The sequence below is a fragment of the Wyeomyia smithii genome, chromosome 1 (genome assembly GCF_029784165.1).
Source record: "Wyeomyia smithii strain HCP4-BCI-WySm-NY-G18 chromosome 1, ASM2978416v1, whole genome shotgun sequence".
NCBI lineage: Eukaryota > Metazoa > Arthropoda > Insecta > Diptera > Culicidae > Wyeomyia > Wyeomyia smithii.
The window spans coordinates 34,317,452-34,337,129 of record NC_073694.1 but is presented as its reverse complement, the minus strand read 5'-3'; the positions used below and the strand labels follow the sequence as shown (position 1 = coordinate 34,337,129).

The following is a 19,678-nucleotide window of genomic DNA, read 5'->3' as shown; positions in this document are numbered from 1 at the left end:
TGGCCGATGTTGCAGTTTTTATGATTGCACCGGAATCGTCTATGGACTGGGGATGTTGCTTTTTGGTGATATTTTTTACTTTCTATCTATCTTTTTTAAAATAAATTTTGCTCAGCCTCAAGTAAATAAATAGAAAATGTTCATATCTGTATATTTCACACTCTGAGCATCCCTAGGTTTTCTCAATGCTGTGCTAAAATCGTTAAATTGTGGACGGTTTCATCCAGTGGCGTCATCAAGTGTTCGAAAATAAAACTCAAACAAAACGATCGAGATCCATTTGTAGAGTGTGTGTATCCTACAGAAGTCTCCAAGATGATTGGTACTCAATATCAAGTTTTATTGTCGGTTTATTTACAGCGCACACAGGTTCCGTGCACATCTTGTAGCTGCACTTGGCGCTACTATAAGGAAGCGGTGAGTGGCGTTTAGGTTTGGTTCTTTTTTTCAAGGATGCGAAACCCTGCATCCAGATAAAGGCTGCAGCTTGTTTATTTGTGTTTGCAGCGATGAAAGTGAAAGGATTGTTTTTTTACTCATTAAATTCTAGACAATACTTTACTTGTCTTATAGTTTCTGGAATTTTTACATACGAATGATAACGATGATGCTGATGCTGATGACTACAATGACGATGTCGACATACGCAATACTACTAAGTCTATAAGTGTACTCCTGCAGATCCTCACAATCTTCGGCTGACTTTGATTCGCAAACCATCGCGGGGTCTGAGAACAAGATCGCCCAACAGTTTAACGTCCTCCCGGCGTTCGACAGCTTCGATACGAAACTTCCGTATGATCGTCGATATGACCGTTTTCTCTTCCAGAATAGCAAACTTCTGTCCGATGCAGTTGCGTGGTCCTGCGCTGAATGGAATGTACGCGTACGGATGTCTTCCGTTGCAGTTCTCTGGTAGAAAATTGTCCGGGTTAAACTTATCCGGGTTGGCGAAAACCGTCGGGTCTCGATGCAGATGATAGACCACTATCATAGCATTCGTACCGGCAGGGATAGTGTAATCATGGACCTGAACATCTTCGGTCAATCGGCGGGCGATCAGCGGGATGCTGGGATAAAGTCGTAGGGTTTCCTTGATGCAACATTCGAGATATTTCATTTCGCTTAGTTCCTGCATCGTCGGTATCCGGTCACGGTCGCCAACCATAATCTGGTCGATCTCATTGAACACACGATCCTGAGCCTCCAGATCAGATCCCAGTAGCAGCAAGATCCAGGATATGGCAGCCGCAGTTGTATCGTGACCGCCAATCACAAATGTATCAACCTCTTCACGAATTGCCAAATCGCTGAGACCATTGCCGTCTAGTGAGCCTTCGATTAGCAGATCCAGGAAGGCAAGCTGCTTCTTCCGTGGCCCGTGGTTATCATTCTCTGACGAAGCGTTGTTATTTGTATCCACTTCCTGTGTCTGGCGACGCTTCACCAATTCAGCTTTACGTTCCTTGACTACCCGGTCGGAAAATTCATGCAGCACCGCTAGGCACTCCTGGTGCTTTCGAAATTCGTCGGTCCGCTTGAAGATGAAATCCGGCTGAAGCCAGATTTTTTGCAACCGGTTACGTATGATTTTACCAATTCTAAAACACATTATTGTTAATGATTCTAATAAAAACGATAATTTATTAAACTTACTCTTTGTGCGCACGGACGTAGTCCGAGTCGGAATTGTTTTGTGCGTGTATGGAAAATCCAATGGCCGTTTCTAAAACAATGAAAATTCGTTAACTATTAGACTGCACAATAAACATTGCACGCAAAAACTCACCACAGAAAATATCTAATGCGCACAGCGTCGCCATCGGTACGATGTTGAATCCATCGGCGCTGTCTAATTTTTCCGCTAGCTTCTCCGCGAATATCAAACTCTGGCGGTGGAAAATCTGTACAAAGTCCGACAGGATCTTGAAGTGGAATGCCGGTGTTAAAGCCTTTCGACGGGGATGCCATACGCTACCGGGTGAGGTTAGCAAGCCATTGCCGAGCCACGGTTTCAGAAACTCGTAGTCGGCACTTTTCTCCACCAGCTTCGGATTGCTCAGGATGGGCTTCAGAATGAAATGAGGCAGGTTATATTTTTGATTGAATTCCTTAATCGATTTTTTCGAAAGAAGGGTAAGGAAAAAATTAACTTGGGGTTCTCTGTCTTCATCACTCGAAGAAAACGGTCCTCAAACTTTTGAATTTTGATCAATATCGATAATTTCAATGACGGAAACGCAAACTCTGATAAACTAGCTGTCTTTCACATGAAATAGCAGTCTTTGAACAAACATCAATGAAAAAATATATTCAAAAGCCATTTCCTGGGTGCTAAAAGAAAAGCACCTACAAAACAGATGCAAACTAGTTAGAAAACGTTAACCAATTGGTTAGAAAACGTTCGGGAAGATTGAAATAGTTTCCCTTGGTTGAGAAACTTAATTGATTATTGTAAAAGTTTGCCAAATTAGTTTGAAAATCTGAAGATTAATGCTGACACAAATAGCCGGATTTGGGGGGGTGGCAAGGAGGCCCGGACCTTATATTTGCGCAATATTTCTCAAACTGTCAAACTTAGCATTGTTAAGTTGCGAGTGCGATATTCTGTATGCTAATTATTTAATTACACGTTGACGTAGAACTAAGTGAAAATAAAAGGCGTGGGCCCTAAAGCACAAACTGGAAAAAAAAAGATTATAGCTTTTTAATCATTCCTGTGGGAGGCCCGTAGATGACCGTATATGCGTGTTGAGGATTAAGGGCAAATTCTTCAACTACAGTTTAATCAACACCTACGCACCGACAAACGACAAATCCGATGAAGTCAAAGATGAGTTCTATGACAAGCTTGAGCGAATCTATGACGAGTGCCCAGAACACGACGTAAAAGTCGTCATCGGACACGCAAACGCACAGGTTGGGAGGGAGGAACGGTCATACGGTCATTGGAAGGCATAGCCTCCACTCGTCAACCAATGAAAACGGCCTGAGGCTGATAAACTTTGCCGCGGCCAGAGGAATGGCCATATGTAGCTCCTATTTTCCACGTTTGAATATTCGGAAACACACCTGGAGGCATCCAAATGGAGGAGCCTGCTCCCAGATCGATCACGTACTGATTGACGGTCGGCACTTTTCGGATGTTACTGATGTTAGGTCTTTTCGGGGACCAAACATTGACTCTGACCATTATCTCGTCGTTTGTAAGATCCGCGCACGGTTGTCGAACGTGCTGAATTCTCGCACAGAGAGGACGACGCGTTTCAACATTCAGCGGTTGAAAGCTGATGGCGTGGCAGCAGAATACGCCAGAGAGCTGGATCAACGGATCGCAGAACAGCAGGAGGAAGGAGTGGAGGACATAAATGGGCTGTGGAGCAGTATCCACGGCGCCATCGAAACGACTGCGAGAGAGGTGGTAGGTACGACGCGTGGAAGACAGCCTAACGGCTGGTTCGATGCTGAGTGCCAGAGAGCGACAGATGAGAAGAACCGTGCCAGGAGCCTCATGCTCACTGCGGCTACGCGTCAGAACAGAGAGAGGTACAGGGTGGCAAGAGCTGCCGAAAATAGAACTCACCGTCGGAAGAAGCGCGAGTACGAGGAGCAGGTGCTCGCCAGCGCAGAGGACAGCTATGCTGAAAACGACGTGCGGAGATTCTATAGAACTGTCAACAGAGTCAGAAGCAGGAATTTCCCTGTGCCGGTCATGTGTAATGACAAGGACGGCAACCTGCTTACTGATAAACCGACGGTTGCAGCCAGGTGGAAGGAGCATTTTCAGGCGCTATTGAACGGTGAGGAGCCGGATGAGCAGAGCAGGAACAGGATGACGATTATGAGAGACGAACAAGCTATGGAGCCACCGACACAGGAGGAGGTGAAAAAGGCGATTAGTGAGCTGAAAAACGGCAAGGCCGCTGGGAAGGACGGTATCCCGGCCGAACTTCTAAAAGCGGTAAGCGAGCGGCTGTACTATGCGATCCACCAGATAATACTAAAAATCTGGGCGGACGAACAAATGCCGAACGACTGGTTGGAAGGCCTCATATGCCCTATCTATAAGAAGGGCCATCGATTGGATTGTGGCAACTATCGAGGGATAACGTTGCTCAACTCCGCATATAAAGTGCTCTCCCGTATCCTGTTCTTCAGATTGAGACCGCTAACGGAATCCTTTGTTGGCGAATACCAGGCAGGTTTTCGACAAGGGCGTTCCACGACGGATCAAATTTTCACCCTGCGACAGATCCTCGATAAGTTCCGGGAGTACAACTTATCGACTCACCATCTTTTTGTGGACTTCAGGGCGGCATACGACTCAGTGAAAAGAAACGAGCTGTGGCAGATCATGCTGGAACACGGTTTCCCTGCGAAACTAATAAAGCTGAGTCGTATGACACTGGAGGGATCAAAATCGTGCGTGCAGATAGCTTGCGAGACATCAGCCGCGTTCGTAACGTTGGATGGACTGAAGCAGGGGGATGCGCTTTCCAACCTACTGTTTAACTTCGCTCTTGAGGGTGCAGTACGAAGAGCAAACGTCGAAAGAAACGGTACGATCATCACGAAATCTCACATGCTTCTTGGTTTTGCGGACGACGTCGATATCAGCGGTATCAACCGTAAGGCCTCGGAGGAGGCTTTCGTACCTTTTAAGAGAGAAGCAGCGAGATTGGGACTTGTCATTAACTCTGCCAAAACGAAGTACATGGTAGCTGGCAGAGAACGTGTGAGTCCTCGTGGTGTTGGTGCTGAGGTGGATATAGATAAGGAACGATTTGAAGTGGTTGACGAATTCGTTTATCTTGGTACGCTTGTGACATGTGACAACGATATGAGCCGTGAAGTGAAACGACGAGTTGCAGCTGCGAACAGGGCTTTCTACGGACTGCGTAACCAGCTAAGGTCCCGTAGTTTGCAAACTCGCACAAAACTAGCGCTGTGAAGGACGCTGAAACTCCCGGTGGCCCTTTACGGACATGAAGCATGGACGCTGAAGGAAGCTGATCGACAAGTGCTCGGAGTTTTTGAGCGTAAAGTTCTGCGATCGATACTTGGCGGTAAACTGGAAGACGGAGTGTGGCGCAGACGCATGAATCACGAGTTGTACCAGGTATACAAACATGCTGATATAGTGAAGGTAATACAGCGGGGCAGGCTTCAGTGGGTTGGACACGTAGCCAGGATGCCTGACGAGAGAGCCGCCAAAACTATCTTCAGTAGAGAACTAGGAAGAGGCCATCGACTCCGTGGTAGGGCTCGCACGCGGTGGATGTGCGCGGTGGAAGAAGATGCACGATCTGCTGGTGTACGGGGAGACTGGAGAACGGCTGCCCAAGACAGAAGAAGCTGGACATCTCTAATTCGTTCGGCCCTAGACCGGTGAATGGTCCGTTAGCCAAAAAAGTAAAGTAAGTAATCATTCCTGTGGATTTTGGTGACCCTAGCCATCAACATTTTTTTCAGAGACTTAAATGAGTTTTCTCGTAAACTTAACGTTAAAGCGATGAACTCGGCGGGCAAATTTCACAGGAATGGTAAAAAAGCTTTAATTTTCCTAGGAAAGCTATTCTGAGCTAAAGGGCGGCATTTTTTCGCCAGTGTTATTAATGCTACCAGCTTCAATAATAGGGAATAGAAATTAATCATTGATGTTTATTTGATCATTTTTGTTTATTTGTTCTTCGTCTTCGAAAATTTCGTACAGATTGTTGCTTTTGAATTGTTCATCATTTGTGGCATAGTGGTTTAAACTAATTTAACATTTAAACGATTATTGGTAAAAAGAAATGGTAACAGAAATGACGAGTTGCGATTTGTTGCAAATGTGTTATAACTTCATTAATTGGAATGCTGAAAAATTTTTTGGTTCAAACACTAGTTTCGGGGTCATTGAATAGGATTCTCACCAAACTGATAATAGAAGATTTTTTTTTATACACAAATTTTTTACAAACACGAACAAAAACATGTGATTTTTTTACTAAGCCTTTATGATAATTTTATTAGAGTGGTCAGAGTAAGGGGGTGAGCGCTCAAAGTTTTGATTTTTTGTTTACTAGTGTGTTCAAAAAGTTGATGTTGGAAATGCTAGGTGTTCAACCCTAAATTAAAAGATGATGTTATTTACAGTATATTTGTAGAATAATTTGACTTCCTAAAAATTGTTTACAGGTTGTCCAAGCGTAATTCATGAAAAAATGATTTTTTAAGCTAAAAACTACTTTTTTGCACTTATTGTAAATCTGTTCGGTTCCCACAGTTTTTCGTATTTTTTTGTTGAATGAGGCTGATACAAATTTCGAATTCTTTTTATGTCCAAGGTTATCAAAGTTAGCAAAGGAGGTGGCAAAAAATTAATAACACCGAGACGAAAAAAAAAGAAATAGCTTTGATCAAAGTTTGTGTGCAAGCTATGACGTTTGTAACTTGCACTCAAATAAATGTTGAAAAATAACACTTTATTATTATTATTATTTATTTCGCTTGCCTTTTGACGACACTCTCGCTGTCACTGGACTTGTTTGTTGCAATTTATGCTGTCGGAAAACCTATAAAATGAACAAAACGGTTTGAGGTTTTTTTTCTTCCCCGTCCAATAGATTTTTGAAGAGGGGGGGGGGGGGGGGTGACATAAAATGAAAATGAAATTTGTAACGGCCTAACTCTGTAATATTCTTGAATATTTTGCATGGTTTAATTCAGCATCGCATTCAAGCCCAATAAACTTCGCAACCAGAACAGAACAGAAATACATAAAAAAAAATTTCAAATTTACAGAACAAAAGATAAATGATATTCTATTGGAGGCTGAGGTATTGTCGTTTTTATATGTGATGCATGATTAAGCCACAAAAGCTCTGTTTATCTTTTGGTAGTATACTAATATATCTACACAGTACCAAAAAATGAAGTCTACAACTAATACAAATGAAAGCACATAACGATTTCTAGCACATAAAGTGAATAATATATACAATTTCACACCGTTAATAGTGCACAATACAGAATCGTTTCAAGCCATGTAAATTTGTATGTTAATTGATATAAACTTAAAGCTTCGAATATAAATATGCATGCAAATTCACAATATATTCATTTACTTTGCATGTGAATATAATACCACACGGAATATTACATGGTTTACAATGCTCCATTCATGTGCATTAAAAGTGATGTAAATTTTTTTTACTGTGTAATTTATGCGTTCAATGAAGGTTCATGCTCGTGTTTTTATTCAAAAAGCATTCTAATGAGGAGTAATATATCATATATGTATTGTTAGTATCATTCTCCTTTTGTGTGATTAATTTTTCTGTGTAGGAGGTGTTGCAGAGGTTTGTTCTTTCCTGGTACGAATTTACTTGAAAGGTTCGTGAGAATAGTTTGTTAGTGTTTTTTAAAAGTAAAGTGTATAAAATTATTATCTTACAGGTTGATTTCAAGTACCATTGTCATTGTCAGTTCCGCTTAATGATCATGAATTTTGGGACGCATTGAGCAACTTTGACGACCCACAACTTACAGAGGTAACATTGCAGAAGTTCAAGAAACATCTCTGGTACCTATCAGAGCTGAAAATTTGTTTGGCATTTTTTGACAGTAATACTAGTGTTGAGGTATCGTAAGAGTAAGAATGCTGAAATCACTTCTTCCTGTTTATGTGACGGAAAAATCTTCAGATTTCATCGGTATTCTGCAGATCAATACTATCGTCTTGGGTAAGTTTTATCCGTGCATGTGTGTGAAGTTTAACCCTTCCGTTTCAAGCTTACTGCTCTACTATACCGAGTCGCTATCCATCCTATCAAAATCACCTAATTACAATTCCTTGAAAAGAACTTTCATAGGTTGCTCAGACCAGTTTTATTATAAGAGCGACATTGTTTTGTTAGGAGGAGAGTCAACAGGGGTAGGCTGTAGAATTCAGCCTGAAGAAAGTGAGAATCCTGAGAATAAACCCATGTTAAAGTCCTTTGACAACCAAATGGCCCACGACTACTCGCTTGTCAAAGCGGACTCTGTAATCTTCCGGCTACGGAATTCCCCTAAGTTCTTGAATGCTCATTTGTATTTGTACATTACAGTTTTTTGGTGCTTTTAATGGTCGTTAAACTAAGTTCATCGTTCTAAATTTTACTGAATATTACTTAGCTTAAAGCTTGCTTCAGATGGTATTGGAACAAAAACAATGTATTCCAGTGTAAGTGTATTCCAGTTACCTATTTATTATTGAATACGAGATCTGTTTTTACACAAATGTAGCATTTTATTCATTGTTTTTAGAAAAAATACGGATAAAATTATTCGTCACGGTTTCGAAGGAATTCTCGAACTTTTACCTTGATACGGCTCATTAGGCTATGCACACCTTTTTCGTCCATTGTTTTCCCAATTTTATTTTACCAGATCTTCATCTAATGTCTTTGACATTAGATCGAATGTCTTTGACACATCTGAGTCAAATGATTGCCCAGTATTTCTCAATAGGGTGGAACTGGGGGCGATTGGGTGGGTTAAGATCTTGCGGAACAAACTCTTTCTTTTTTATACCATACAATTCTTGAACAATAATGACAGCTCACCAAATCTGGCTAAAACACCTGGATGGTTGTGGGAACGAATGAACGGCAAAATTTATTTTTGGAGACACTCTTTTTGGTACAGTTCCGACGTCACTGTCTCATTTGTAACGAAAACCTTTATTTTTCTGCCACTGCTGCAAATGCCCTGCCAAATCATAAATTTTCGTGCAAATTAATCGACAAAAACAAATTTAAATATGGCTGAAATATCTTCCCGAGCTGTTGCCGAAATAAATTTTTGACCTGGGATTTGCCTGAAGTCAGCTCAGATATAGGTTTCATCATCCAACAGAAAACATAGTCGATCTTTCCTTATGGTACTATGGACAACACCGAATTTTCTGGCCAAATCATGGTCCGACAGATTGGGATTCCGCTTGATGGTTCTCAAAACCTTACTCCGATAATTGGCTTGAGGCTATGATTCGATCAATGTTTCCTTGTACCGTTTGATAACGCGCCATACAATATTTCTAGGCAATTTCAGCTGTATAAAAAGCCTAGATGCTGACAACAATGGATTTTCCAAAGACCTGTGCACAATTTTTTTCCTCTCTTTTAGCTTTCATGATAATTGTTTACAAAATACACTTGTTTTGAGGAATGTTAAAAATACATAGGTGAAGCTAAAAAATTACCAACATGTGGCACCAAGAACATCCAAATCCGTCCACCAGGAGAGCCACAATATGAGCAAAAGTTAATTCCCATTCAAAATGGAGCGAGCGTTGGAATAATTTTAATTACGGAATAACACTTGGCTTCGAATGAGAAAACTAAGATGCCGGACACTGATCAAATTTTCATTGACATGATGAACCTGACCAAATTCAAAAAGACCAACTGTATAAGAGACCAAATTCAAATTCATAATTCACAAGCGGTTATTTTATAGGAACCAAATTTTATCAAAGAATCTGTTTATAAGTTATTTAGTTATTCAAAGATTAGGTTAATAAAGGGACTAGTTTGTAAAAATATCAGATCGTTGGGGGCTCTGTTTGTACGGAGATAAGTTTATATAAGGCCTAGTTTTTAAGAAAATAATTCATAAGACATTTAGGTTGTAGGGGGAAGAATTCAAAAGATCAGTTTATGAATAACTAGACTAGTTCATTAGGAGTCCAGTTTATCAGGATTTATAAAGAACCATGTTCACAAAGAGTCTGGTTTATGAGACACAAAATTAATGTTGGAAAAAGCTAAGCTTATAAAATATGGGGCTAAATTAATAATGGACAAAGGTCAAAAGCATGATAAGCGATTTGGCAACGTTTCGTATTAGCTACATGGGTCTTCCCCAGGGCTCATGCTTAAGCCCCCTTCTTTACAATTTTTATGTAAATGACATTGACGCATGTCTGGCAAATTTATGCACGATAAGACAACTTGCAGACGACAGCGTGGTTTCTGTTACAGGAGCCAGAGCTGCAGATTTGCAAGGACCATTGCAAGATACCTTGGACAATTTGTCTGCTTGGGCTTTACAGCTAGGTATCGAATTCTCTCCGGAGAAGACTGAGATAGTAGTTTTTTCTAGAAAGCGCGAGCCTGCTCAGCTCCACTTACAGTTAATGGGTGAAACGATTTCTCAGGTTTTGGTATCTAAATATCTTGGTGTCTGGTTCGATTCGAAAGGCACCTGGGGATGTCACGTTCGGTATTTGATGAAAAAATGTCAACAACGAGTAAATTTTCTCCGGACATTTACTGGATCATGGTGGGGCGCCCACCCAGGAGACCTCATAAGTCTTTACCAAACAACGATATTGTCGGTGCTTGAGTACGGGTGTTTCTGCTTCCGCTCCGCTACAAACACCCATCTAATCAAGCTGGTACGATTGCAGTATCGTTGTTTGCGTATCGCCTTAGGTTGCGTGCATTCGACCCATACGATGAGTTTGGAAGTTTTGGCGGGCGTTCTCCCATTAAAAGACCGATTTTAGGATCTGACTACTCGTATTCTCATCAAATGTGAGGTTTTGAACCCCTTGGTAATTGAAAATTTCGATAGGCTAGTTGAACTTAATTCACTAACCCGTTTTATGACTGTGTATTTCAATCACATGTCTCAAAGTCAGTACTGATAAAAGTCATTTTCCCCAGCAAAATTCTTCGAAAATTACAGCCAATCATTTTCAATTTTCACTTCCAATGATCGCAGCACTCTTTCAGATACACTAGATTCTCGTCCTAGTAACGTGCTGTTATACTCAGATGAAATAGATCGCGCGCATCGTTCACGGTTACGAAATAAAATTTGACGACAAATCCAACCAAATGATCTTCACTTCGAAGCGGAAAAGGAAAAGAAACAGTCCACTCAACCAAAATTAACCTAACCGAAACACTTTTTCACTGACACTGATAAACTGATTTTGTTGTCTTGCTTCCATCGCATGAAATATAATGAGGTGTTTTGACAGTTCACTTCCATGCAAAAAGCGGGAAGGGAGAACTCTGAAAGGATTGTAAAAAAATAACGTCTATTAATGCTTTTTTCACTTTCATTCAAGAGTGTCAACAAATATCAACCCTGCTCAAAGTATAAATCCTTCCTCATACACCTTCATTCGTGTCAACTTATTAGATACTTCTGTTTCTACTGTGTTTTTCGATACATCCATGATGGAAGAATTTCGTGGAATCCCGGATCATTTACGCGTGCAGCAGATCCCTAAAATATTTTATAACAAATATAAAAACACCAACTGCGACAATGCGTTTATACTGATGGATCACTTCTCAACGGGTCCACTGGCTTCGGTATCTTCAACAATAATTTTTCCGCCTCCTGCAAGCTCGATAATCCGGCTTCTGTTTACGTCGCAGAATTGGCTGCAATTCAGTATACCTTAGAGATTATTGAAACAATGCCCACGGACCATTACTTCATCTTTACGGACAGTCTTAGTTCCATTGAGGCTCTCCGATCGATGAAAGATGTTAAGCACTCTCCGTATTTCCTGAGGAAAATACGGGAACATTTGAGTGCTTTATCCGAAAAATCGTTTCAGATTACCTTAGCGTGGGTCCCTTCTCACTGCTCGATACCGGGCAATGAGAAAGCGGACACTTTGGCTAAGGTGGGCGCAACAAACGGTGATATTTATAACAGACCAATTGCCTACAATGAGTTTTTAAAATTTTCACGTCAGAGTACACTTATCAACTGGCAGGCCTCGTGGGATAAGGGAGAACTGGGGAGGTGGCTACACAGCATCATCCCCAAGGTTTTCACCAAACCTTGGTTTCGGGGGTTGGATGTAGGACGAGATTTCATTCGCATGATGTCTCGGATTATGTCCAACCACTACGGGCTAGATGCACATCTCTTGCGTATTGGGCTGGTGAAACCTGCCATACATGCTACATGTTTATAGCTACTTGAAGAGCATCAAGGTGCCAATTTAACAGCGAAACGAATCTCGGATAAAAAAAAAACATTTTAGTTTAAGTATTAGATTTAGTTTCAGCTCGTAGTCGGCAGCGAGGGTAAAGAATTTGCCTTTAGTTTATAAGATATTTTAGACCATAAGGCATTAGATTTAATTGGCTCCGTAAAACATTAATTTGTATTGTGCCGTGTCAAATAAATGTTGTGTGAAAAAAAAAGCATGATAAGTTATGTAAAGGCTAAATTGAAAGGTGTCTTATCATTAGTCGGGACATGATTTTTTCTGAATTCTTTTGTGTCTTATTTAAACGTAAGTTTGGAGACAAGATTTCTTTTCATAGAAGAAAATCAGAATGGCGGCCTCATAATTAATCTCGCACGGTAGGTGGCTCGTGCTGGATTGGCATGCATGATTACAAAGAACTGATCAAGCTATTTAAACCAAATAACATTCTTTACAAAGATAAAGAAAATGCACAAATATTCCTCCGCAGTTCTTAAAAAAATGCTTTTGTTGCAAAAAGTTGCGAAAATAGTGTATTATTGGATAAATAATTTATTCTTTCGAACCCTTTCGAACATGAAAATATTTTTATTGTGTTGTGGGTAAAAAAGAAAGTCGATTTTACACGCCATTTATTTTGACTAACCGCTAAGTTAAAATGTTAATGAGTCTAATATTCCCATATCTAAATCTATACCTATAAAAATGCAGTCCGGTCTGTCTGTCTGATCCATATAGGCTTGGAAACTACCGAACCGATCGACGTGAAAATTTATATGTAGGGGTTTTAGGGGCCGAGAAAGGTTCCTATGATGTTTTGAGACCCCTCCCTCTTCTGGAAGGGAGGGGTCTCATACAAACGAAATACAAATTTCTGCACATCTCAAGAACTAACCAAGCAAATGGAACCAAATTTGGCATGTGGATGTTTTTAGGAGTAACAAATATGTCCATATGGGTTCGAAACCTCCCCCCTCTTCTGGAAGGGAGCCCAAGTAACAATTCTATAGCTACTTGGTTTTCTAACGGTTTTATCACAGCAATGAAAATTACCAACGGTTTTATGGCGGTTAAACCCGTTGCCAAAAATAGCAAGTCGTAATGAACACTGATAGCTGTCATTAAAACTCTAATAAAACTTACAATGAAACCGGCAAGAGTCAATGCGATTTTGCTTTATTATTGGTTTTATTATTACTATCTATTGCCCCATAAAACCACTCCAGCTTGCTGTCATATAACATAGAAACCAGTTATATTGCGGTCATTCCAAATCTAAAAAACTACTAGTTGGCTATGAAAAATATGTCATAAAATTGTAATAAGTGCCCAGTTTTAACCTGTCAAACTTGTAAACAAATATATGCAGGCAATGATATACATACAGGTGAGACAAAAGCGGCTTAGTTGGTTTAGTGTGATGCAGAATTCTGTCGCAGTCTCCAGAAGATGTGTGTAAAATGCTTTAGAGAATCTTGCAGCGCATTTGTGAACATTGATGACGTAGAACTCCAAAAATCTAATAAAGTAACACGGTAAACTTAGTACTGTTCGGTAGTTTTTTTTAAATTTTATCGCCAGTTTGTCTTGTTTCGGTTGAAAATAATTTCCTATGTCGTTAAATTATGCGTCCTTAAAAATAAGGTAGGGGCAAGACACTATTGATATATTTCGAAATATATTCAATATTCAATTAAACAAAGTATGTATCGTTGCATTTTTCGTGCACCTCTCTATTTATATCAAAGCTCGCTGATTCCTCATTATCGTCGGTGTGATGTCAGATTTTTCATGAAAAGAAAGTTGTCTAGGCCCCAGGGATTTACCATATTTTTCTCTAATAATATAGGCATCCAACCTTTGCCGCACCTTACAACATATATATATCATTGAACTAGGCTTATTGCGGCTACGATTGATACCAACTAATTACCAACCGCGCCATCTTGATATTTTTAAAACTTTTTATGATCTTGAAACGAAAATCGAATCGTCGTCTGACTAACAAATAAATTGAACATCCAAAGTTGATTTTGATCTATCTCTGTATTGGAGAACACGGCTAGATTTTTTTTCTGAAAAACTGAGCTGAAAGCGCATAAATTTTAAGCGCCTTTGTTCTCAAAATGCACGACAAAATTTCATGCGCATATGCTTGAGAGCTACAAAACCTACCAATAACTCCTCTTTATTCCTTATCTTTCTACAATATCACCATCAAATAAAATCGATTGCACGATGATAACCAACACAGGCGAAACATTTCTCCCGCGATGAGAGATTTCCTTATTAAAAAAGGGGCGTGATGTTCTGGTGTGTGTGAAGGAACGGCACAACAAATCAACTTATTACGGTTGCTGTCAAGACATGAAAAGTTGAATTGGACTTATTGTGGCAAGTAGCAGAGCGCAATAATGCAACCAAACTTATTGCGCTCTTAAAGAGGTAATGCCAGCTGCTTATAGTATGCGGTACTCTTTACATGTGGTTTTAAAGCAGTTTTATTGCCATTCTTATAATTGCTTCAATAAGCTTGGCAAGGGTGGGTCACCTGGCTGTAAAGCAAACTTCTAGCGGTTATCAGAAGGTTCTGATAGTATTTCTTGTTTTAACAGCAGTTTTGCGAAATTGGTCATGAAAACCGCGAAAAGAATGTAATACGACTTAAATTGTTACTTGGGAGGGGTTCCATACAAATGAAACACAAATTCCTCCACATCTCGAGAACTAACCAAGCAAATAGAACGAAATTTGGTATGTGTATGTTTCTAGGGGTGACAAATATACCCATAATGGTTTGACACCCCTCTCTCTTCTACAAGGGAGGGGTCCCATACAAATGAAAAACGAATTTCGCACAGCTCGAGAACCAATCAACCAAATACAACCAAATTTGGTATGTGAATATTTTTAGAGGTAACAAATATGTCCATAATGGTTTGACTTCCCTCCCTCTTCTGTGAGGGAGGGGTTCCATACAAATGAAACACAAATTTCTGCCTATCTCGAGAACATACCAACTAAATGGAACCAAATTTGGCAGGTGAATGTTTTAAGGGGTAACAAATATATCCATAATGGTTTGACACCCCTCCCTCTTCTATAAGGGGGGTTCCATACAAATGAAACTCAAATTTCGCACAGCTCGAGAACCAATCAAGCAAATATAACCAAATTTGGCAAGTGAATGTTTTTAGGTGTAACAAACATATCCATAATGTTTCGACACCCTTCCTTCTTCTGGCAAATCTCCGAATTCCATTTAGAAATCTAAGATAGCGACTTCCGATACCTGAAAACAGCGGCAAATGACCAAATTGTTATGATGCACTGAAGCCACAAATCGACCTATCAACCTCAGACAACATTTTGAATTGTAAGAAGGCGACTTTCGGTGTCTGGAAAACAGCCAAAAATGACCAAATACCACCCAATATGAGTGTTTCTCTAACCAGAATAACGCGCAGGGGCCAAAAACTGTCCCCTAATGCCATTTCAAAATTCAAGATGGCGACTTCCGGTTTCCGAAAAACAGCGGCAAATGACCAAATACCACCCAATATGCGTATTTACGGAATTGTTATGATGCACTGAAGCCACAAATCGACCTCATGGGCGGCGACTTCCGGTGTCTGGAAAACAGCGAAAAATGACAAAATACCACCCAATATGAGTGTTTCTTTAACCAGAATGACGCTCAGGGGTCAGAAATTGTCTCCAAATGCCATTTTAAAATCCAAGATGGCGACTGAAAAATAGCCTGAAGTGACCAAATACCACCCAATATGTGTATCACCGGATCCAGAATGATGCAAGGAGCTAACAATTGACCTCAGACACCAGTTTGAGTTGTAATATGGCAACTTCTGGGAAACAGCCGGAAATAATCGAATACTATTACATATGGATATTTCCGTAATCGATGATGTACAGAAACCAAGCATTGACCCTGGACACCATTTTAAATTCGAAGATGACGTCTTTCAGTTTCTACAAAAACAACGAAAATAACTGAAATGCATTCAATATATTTCCGGGACAGAGGTGATGTGCAAAAGCCAAAAGTCGAGGATGTTGTCATTCCGAAAAAACCAATCATTTCAAATGATATAAACAAATCGCAAGGAATCAATGAATTTGAAATGTTTAAAATTATTAAATTGAACACTAAAATAGGCGAAACGAAGTTTGCCGGGTCAGCTAGTTCACCTATAAATAAGTGTAAAAGTTCATTTCTCGCGTAACTTTTCTACGTGACCAATTGGTGTCATCCACCAATTACGTAAGGACTTTTTTCGAAATTTTCGACCTCCCCCTTCCTCCATGCTAAGGCTTAGTAACATTTTGCATTACCCCCCTCCCCCCACAAATCTTTTGTAAGATTTTTTTTCTAAGAAAAGAAAAAGGTTTTTGAAAAAGATTTTTTTTTACTTATAGCGTATTCGTAGAGACGAAAAACAAAATAGTCACCCCAATGTTTCGATCTTACGTAAGCATTCGTAGGAAATTTGAATACCACCCCCCTAAACCCTTACGTAATTTATGAATGACCCCTAAGTAAAAAATGAAAATGTTCTGTTTCGTTGTTTACAGCGCCATTTTAGAAATTTTCAACGATTTCTTGCCACAAATACTTAGTTATTGATAAAACTGAAATGAAACAAAGAGAGTGGCTCGATGTAACTTAGGTACTTTTTTTTACGAGAGATTCCTCTGTGTCGCCTATTTCAGCTCGAAAACAATTAAGAAAAAAGTGCCTTCTTTAAAGCACTATGATTGAATAAACCAATTTTATTTTTTTTTATAAAAATAAAGTGAATTTTGAAAATACAGGTCGGACTTAATTATCCGGAGGCATGATCATCCTTAGTAATATTTTTTTCTCAATTTCGGTTTTTGTTCACATTTGTACGATTTTTATTCAAGAGCAACGTAGAATCTGCCATTTATTGTGTCAGTCGTAATGAATGGACGAGACTTTTTTCCACATTTGCAAATGGTTTGCCACATCATAACCTTCTGCCGCTTTCTCGGTGCTAATGGCTTTCACTGGATTGGAGACATCTATTCGCTACGGTGTGGTATAAAATTGCGCTACTGGCAGAGTCTCATAGCATAGTTTATTTTATGTAGGATTCGTCATCCATAATAACACACCCCGATTTCTCAGTCAGAAGTTTGTCATAAAGCTTCCTAGCCCTCGGTTTCACAGATTCAGCCTGTGTGGTACTTCGTTTTGGTTGCTTCTGCTGCCGACATTTTCTTGGTACGCATCACGTTGGTCGATAAGGTATCTAGTTTTTTTCGCCATATTTCGTACTGATGCTGACGGATGCCGCTTGTAGTAATCTCTTTTTGTCCATTGTGGAGTCAGTAGGCCCGGGTTTTTCCCACGTCCCGGGACCTCTGCAAACGTATACTCTTAACCATACCTCTGTATTTCAGTTTGAATTGCTCCAATACTCACACTCTTTTATTTTTCTCACAGTGCCTTATTTGTGCACAGTTCGTTTTTTTTAGTTGGGAGAAAGCCAAGTGTATTTATGATTTTTGGTACAGTGTATAGCTGTCGATATCTCCCTATGCTCTATTGGTCACAGCTGTCGCCAACATGTGATCTCTGGCGCAGCATCCGTCGCTCGCTGAAATTCTTGCTTGCTAATCGATCCGCTCGTCAACTTTTGCGAGTACTCTGCAGCTACTCCCTAAGTTGATCAGAAAATGGTCGATATTAAAGCAGGCCACCCCCTCTGAGCGCATCCAGGTGTGCTTTCGAATATTTCGGCGTACAAATTATGTGTTACATACAGGGCCGGATTTGGGTGTTTGAGGGCCTTGGGCAAAAACTTTCATGGGGCCCTCTTTCCATAGATCATTTACAGGTGAGATATTTGCTGCAAAGAAATGACCTCACGCTACGATTTATACACAAAATTTGCAGCTAACTGTTTAATGTACAGGACAATTGCGGTTTGTGTTAAATAGAAGACCGAATTCATGGCGAAATTCTAAGCTTTACCTTGAAACTTTGGGTCTGGTTGAGAACCGAGGTAATTATCATATTCGGGATCATATTTTAAGTTGAATTCTAAGCCAACTAGAGGGCCAAGTTTAGAGCCAAGCATAGGTCAAATTGAACTTTTGACAAACTACTGCCGTTCTGTTGATAACGGATGTTTTGAAATTGATAATTCCTCTAACGCAGTGGTTTTCAACCTTTTTCAGTTCATGCACCCCCTTTTGATAATTTACACAAGCTTTTCCCCCCTATCGGACCCATGAAAGAAAAACTGTAGTAATTAAAAAATATAAGGCTTTTTAAGCTTTAATTTTAAACAGGTTTCAAGCAGGAGCAGGAAAACACCAATACACGGGCATTTTCAGCATCACTTGTGAAGGTGTGTGTTACGATTTATCGTCAACAAGCATATAGAGCTTTCTAAGCCAGATCTCACCAATACAGGCTTAGTCGTGTATCCTTATAAAATCGATTTGTTTTCAACCAAAAAATTAGCTGATATTCAATTTCGAAAAATATTTCACTTATGAATCCTAGTTCATTCGTGTTACCTGTTTCAACAAACAGTGTTTTAGTGGAAACATAAATGAAATAAAACTAAAAATCGGCCTACAACTTGAATAAAAGTTCGGGGCATGAGAAAATTTTTTGTTATCACCAGCGTGTTGATTATTTGCGCCCAAAAATAAAACTTGTATTAGTGAAATCGACCACTAATACTAGCGCAGATAGAAAGGTCTATTTGACGTATGCCTATAGAGCAAAATAATGCGCAAAAACCGGTGCATGGGTTTTTCGCGAGCGAATTCATTGGACACTGAAAAAAAATGTCGCACCACCGTCAATCATAAAATCGCATTACATGTGAAAATTTTTCCACTCGCGATTCCCCCCCTGCAACGGTCAAATTCCCCCCTAGGGGGGAATTCCCCCCCGGTTGAAAACCGCTGCTCTAACGTCTAGTTGAAAACTGCCGTGGTGTTTACTTGTTTCGGTGGTTTCATACTGCTTTGTTGCACAACATATAAAATGCAAAACTCCTCCTTAGAGATGAACATGCCAACACTAAAATGTATCTAGTGACGAAGCGCCATTCGATTTGAAAGTCCGACAGTTGATCTAAATAAGTGATAAATGACCAATCTAATACAAGATAATCGATGAAATTCGATTTGAATGCATATTATATTACTCGAACGGCTCTCATACTAAGCAGTTATTTGACAAGTCTCTTAGCTTTCGACACCAAGTCACTTTACCTCTACTGCGCTGGCTTTGGAGATCATCACGTAAGGAATGGGTCCGTTCCAAATGCGACTCATGCCGATCCGACGTCCGTACAGCTTCTGTGAGGCAACCACACGATCGAGGAACTCTGCGAAACAAAAACAAAACATGAGATAGACTAAAATTTTCAATCAACTTGTAGTCAGCGTTGCAAATCGAGCGAGAAGCGAAACCTTTCTTCTCCTTTCTGCTTGACAACGAGACATATGCTACGCTTCTCAAGTCTTTTGCACACACGCTTTGGAGATACTCTTTCTTCTTCATGCATTCCCCTGAGTAGCAGCAAACATGCACGGACACGAACAAACTCTTTCCTATTGCTACTCAGCTACCGTAAAAGAGTATGCGAGTTCCTGCTAGTGAGTAGGAGTACTCGACTA

General features: G+C 40.0%; 1 protein-coding gene across 4 annotated transcripts in view; it reads right to left on the bottom strand.

Moving 5' to 3' along the window:
• Nucleotides 1-669: 669 nt before the first annotated feature.
• The window catches only part of LOC129718372 (cytochrome P450 4c3-like), a 115,584-nt gene continuing 96,575 nt past the window's right edge, over nucleotides 670-19,678 (bottom strand). For 3 of the 4 annotated variants that reach the window (XM_055669105.1, XM_055669106.1, XM_055669104.1), the window contains exons 2-5: nucleotides 19,271-19,386; nucleotides 1,790-2,069; nucleotides 1,657-1,726; nucleotides 670-1,601 (exon numbers count right to left, since the gene is read on the bottom strand). In XM_055669105.1, coding sequence (XP_055525080.1) covers nucleotides 686-1,601; nucleotides 1,657-1,726; nucleotides 1,790-2,069; nucleotides 19,271-19,333 — 1,329 coding nt within the window. In that variant the 5' untranslated portion in view covers nucleotides 19,334-19,386 and the 3' untranslated portion in view covers nucleotides 670-685. The remainder of the gene's footprint in view (nucleotides 1,602-1,656; nucleotides 1,727-1,789; nucleotides 2,070-19,270; nucleotides 19,387-19,678) is intronic. The other variant, XM_055669107.1, reaches the window with a different exon arrangement.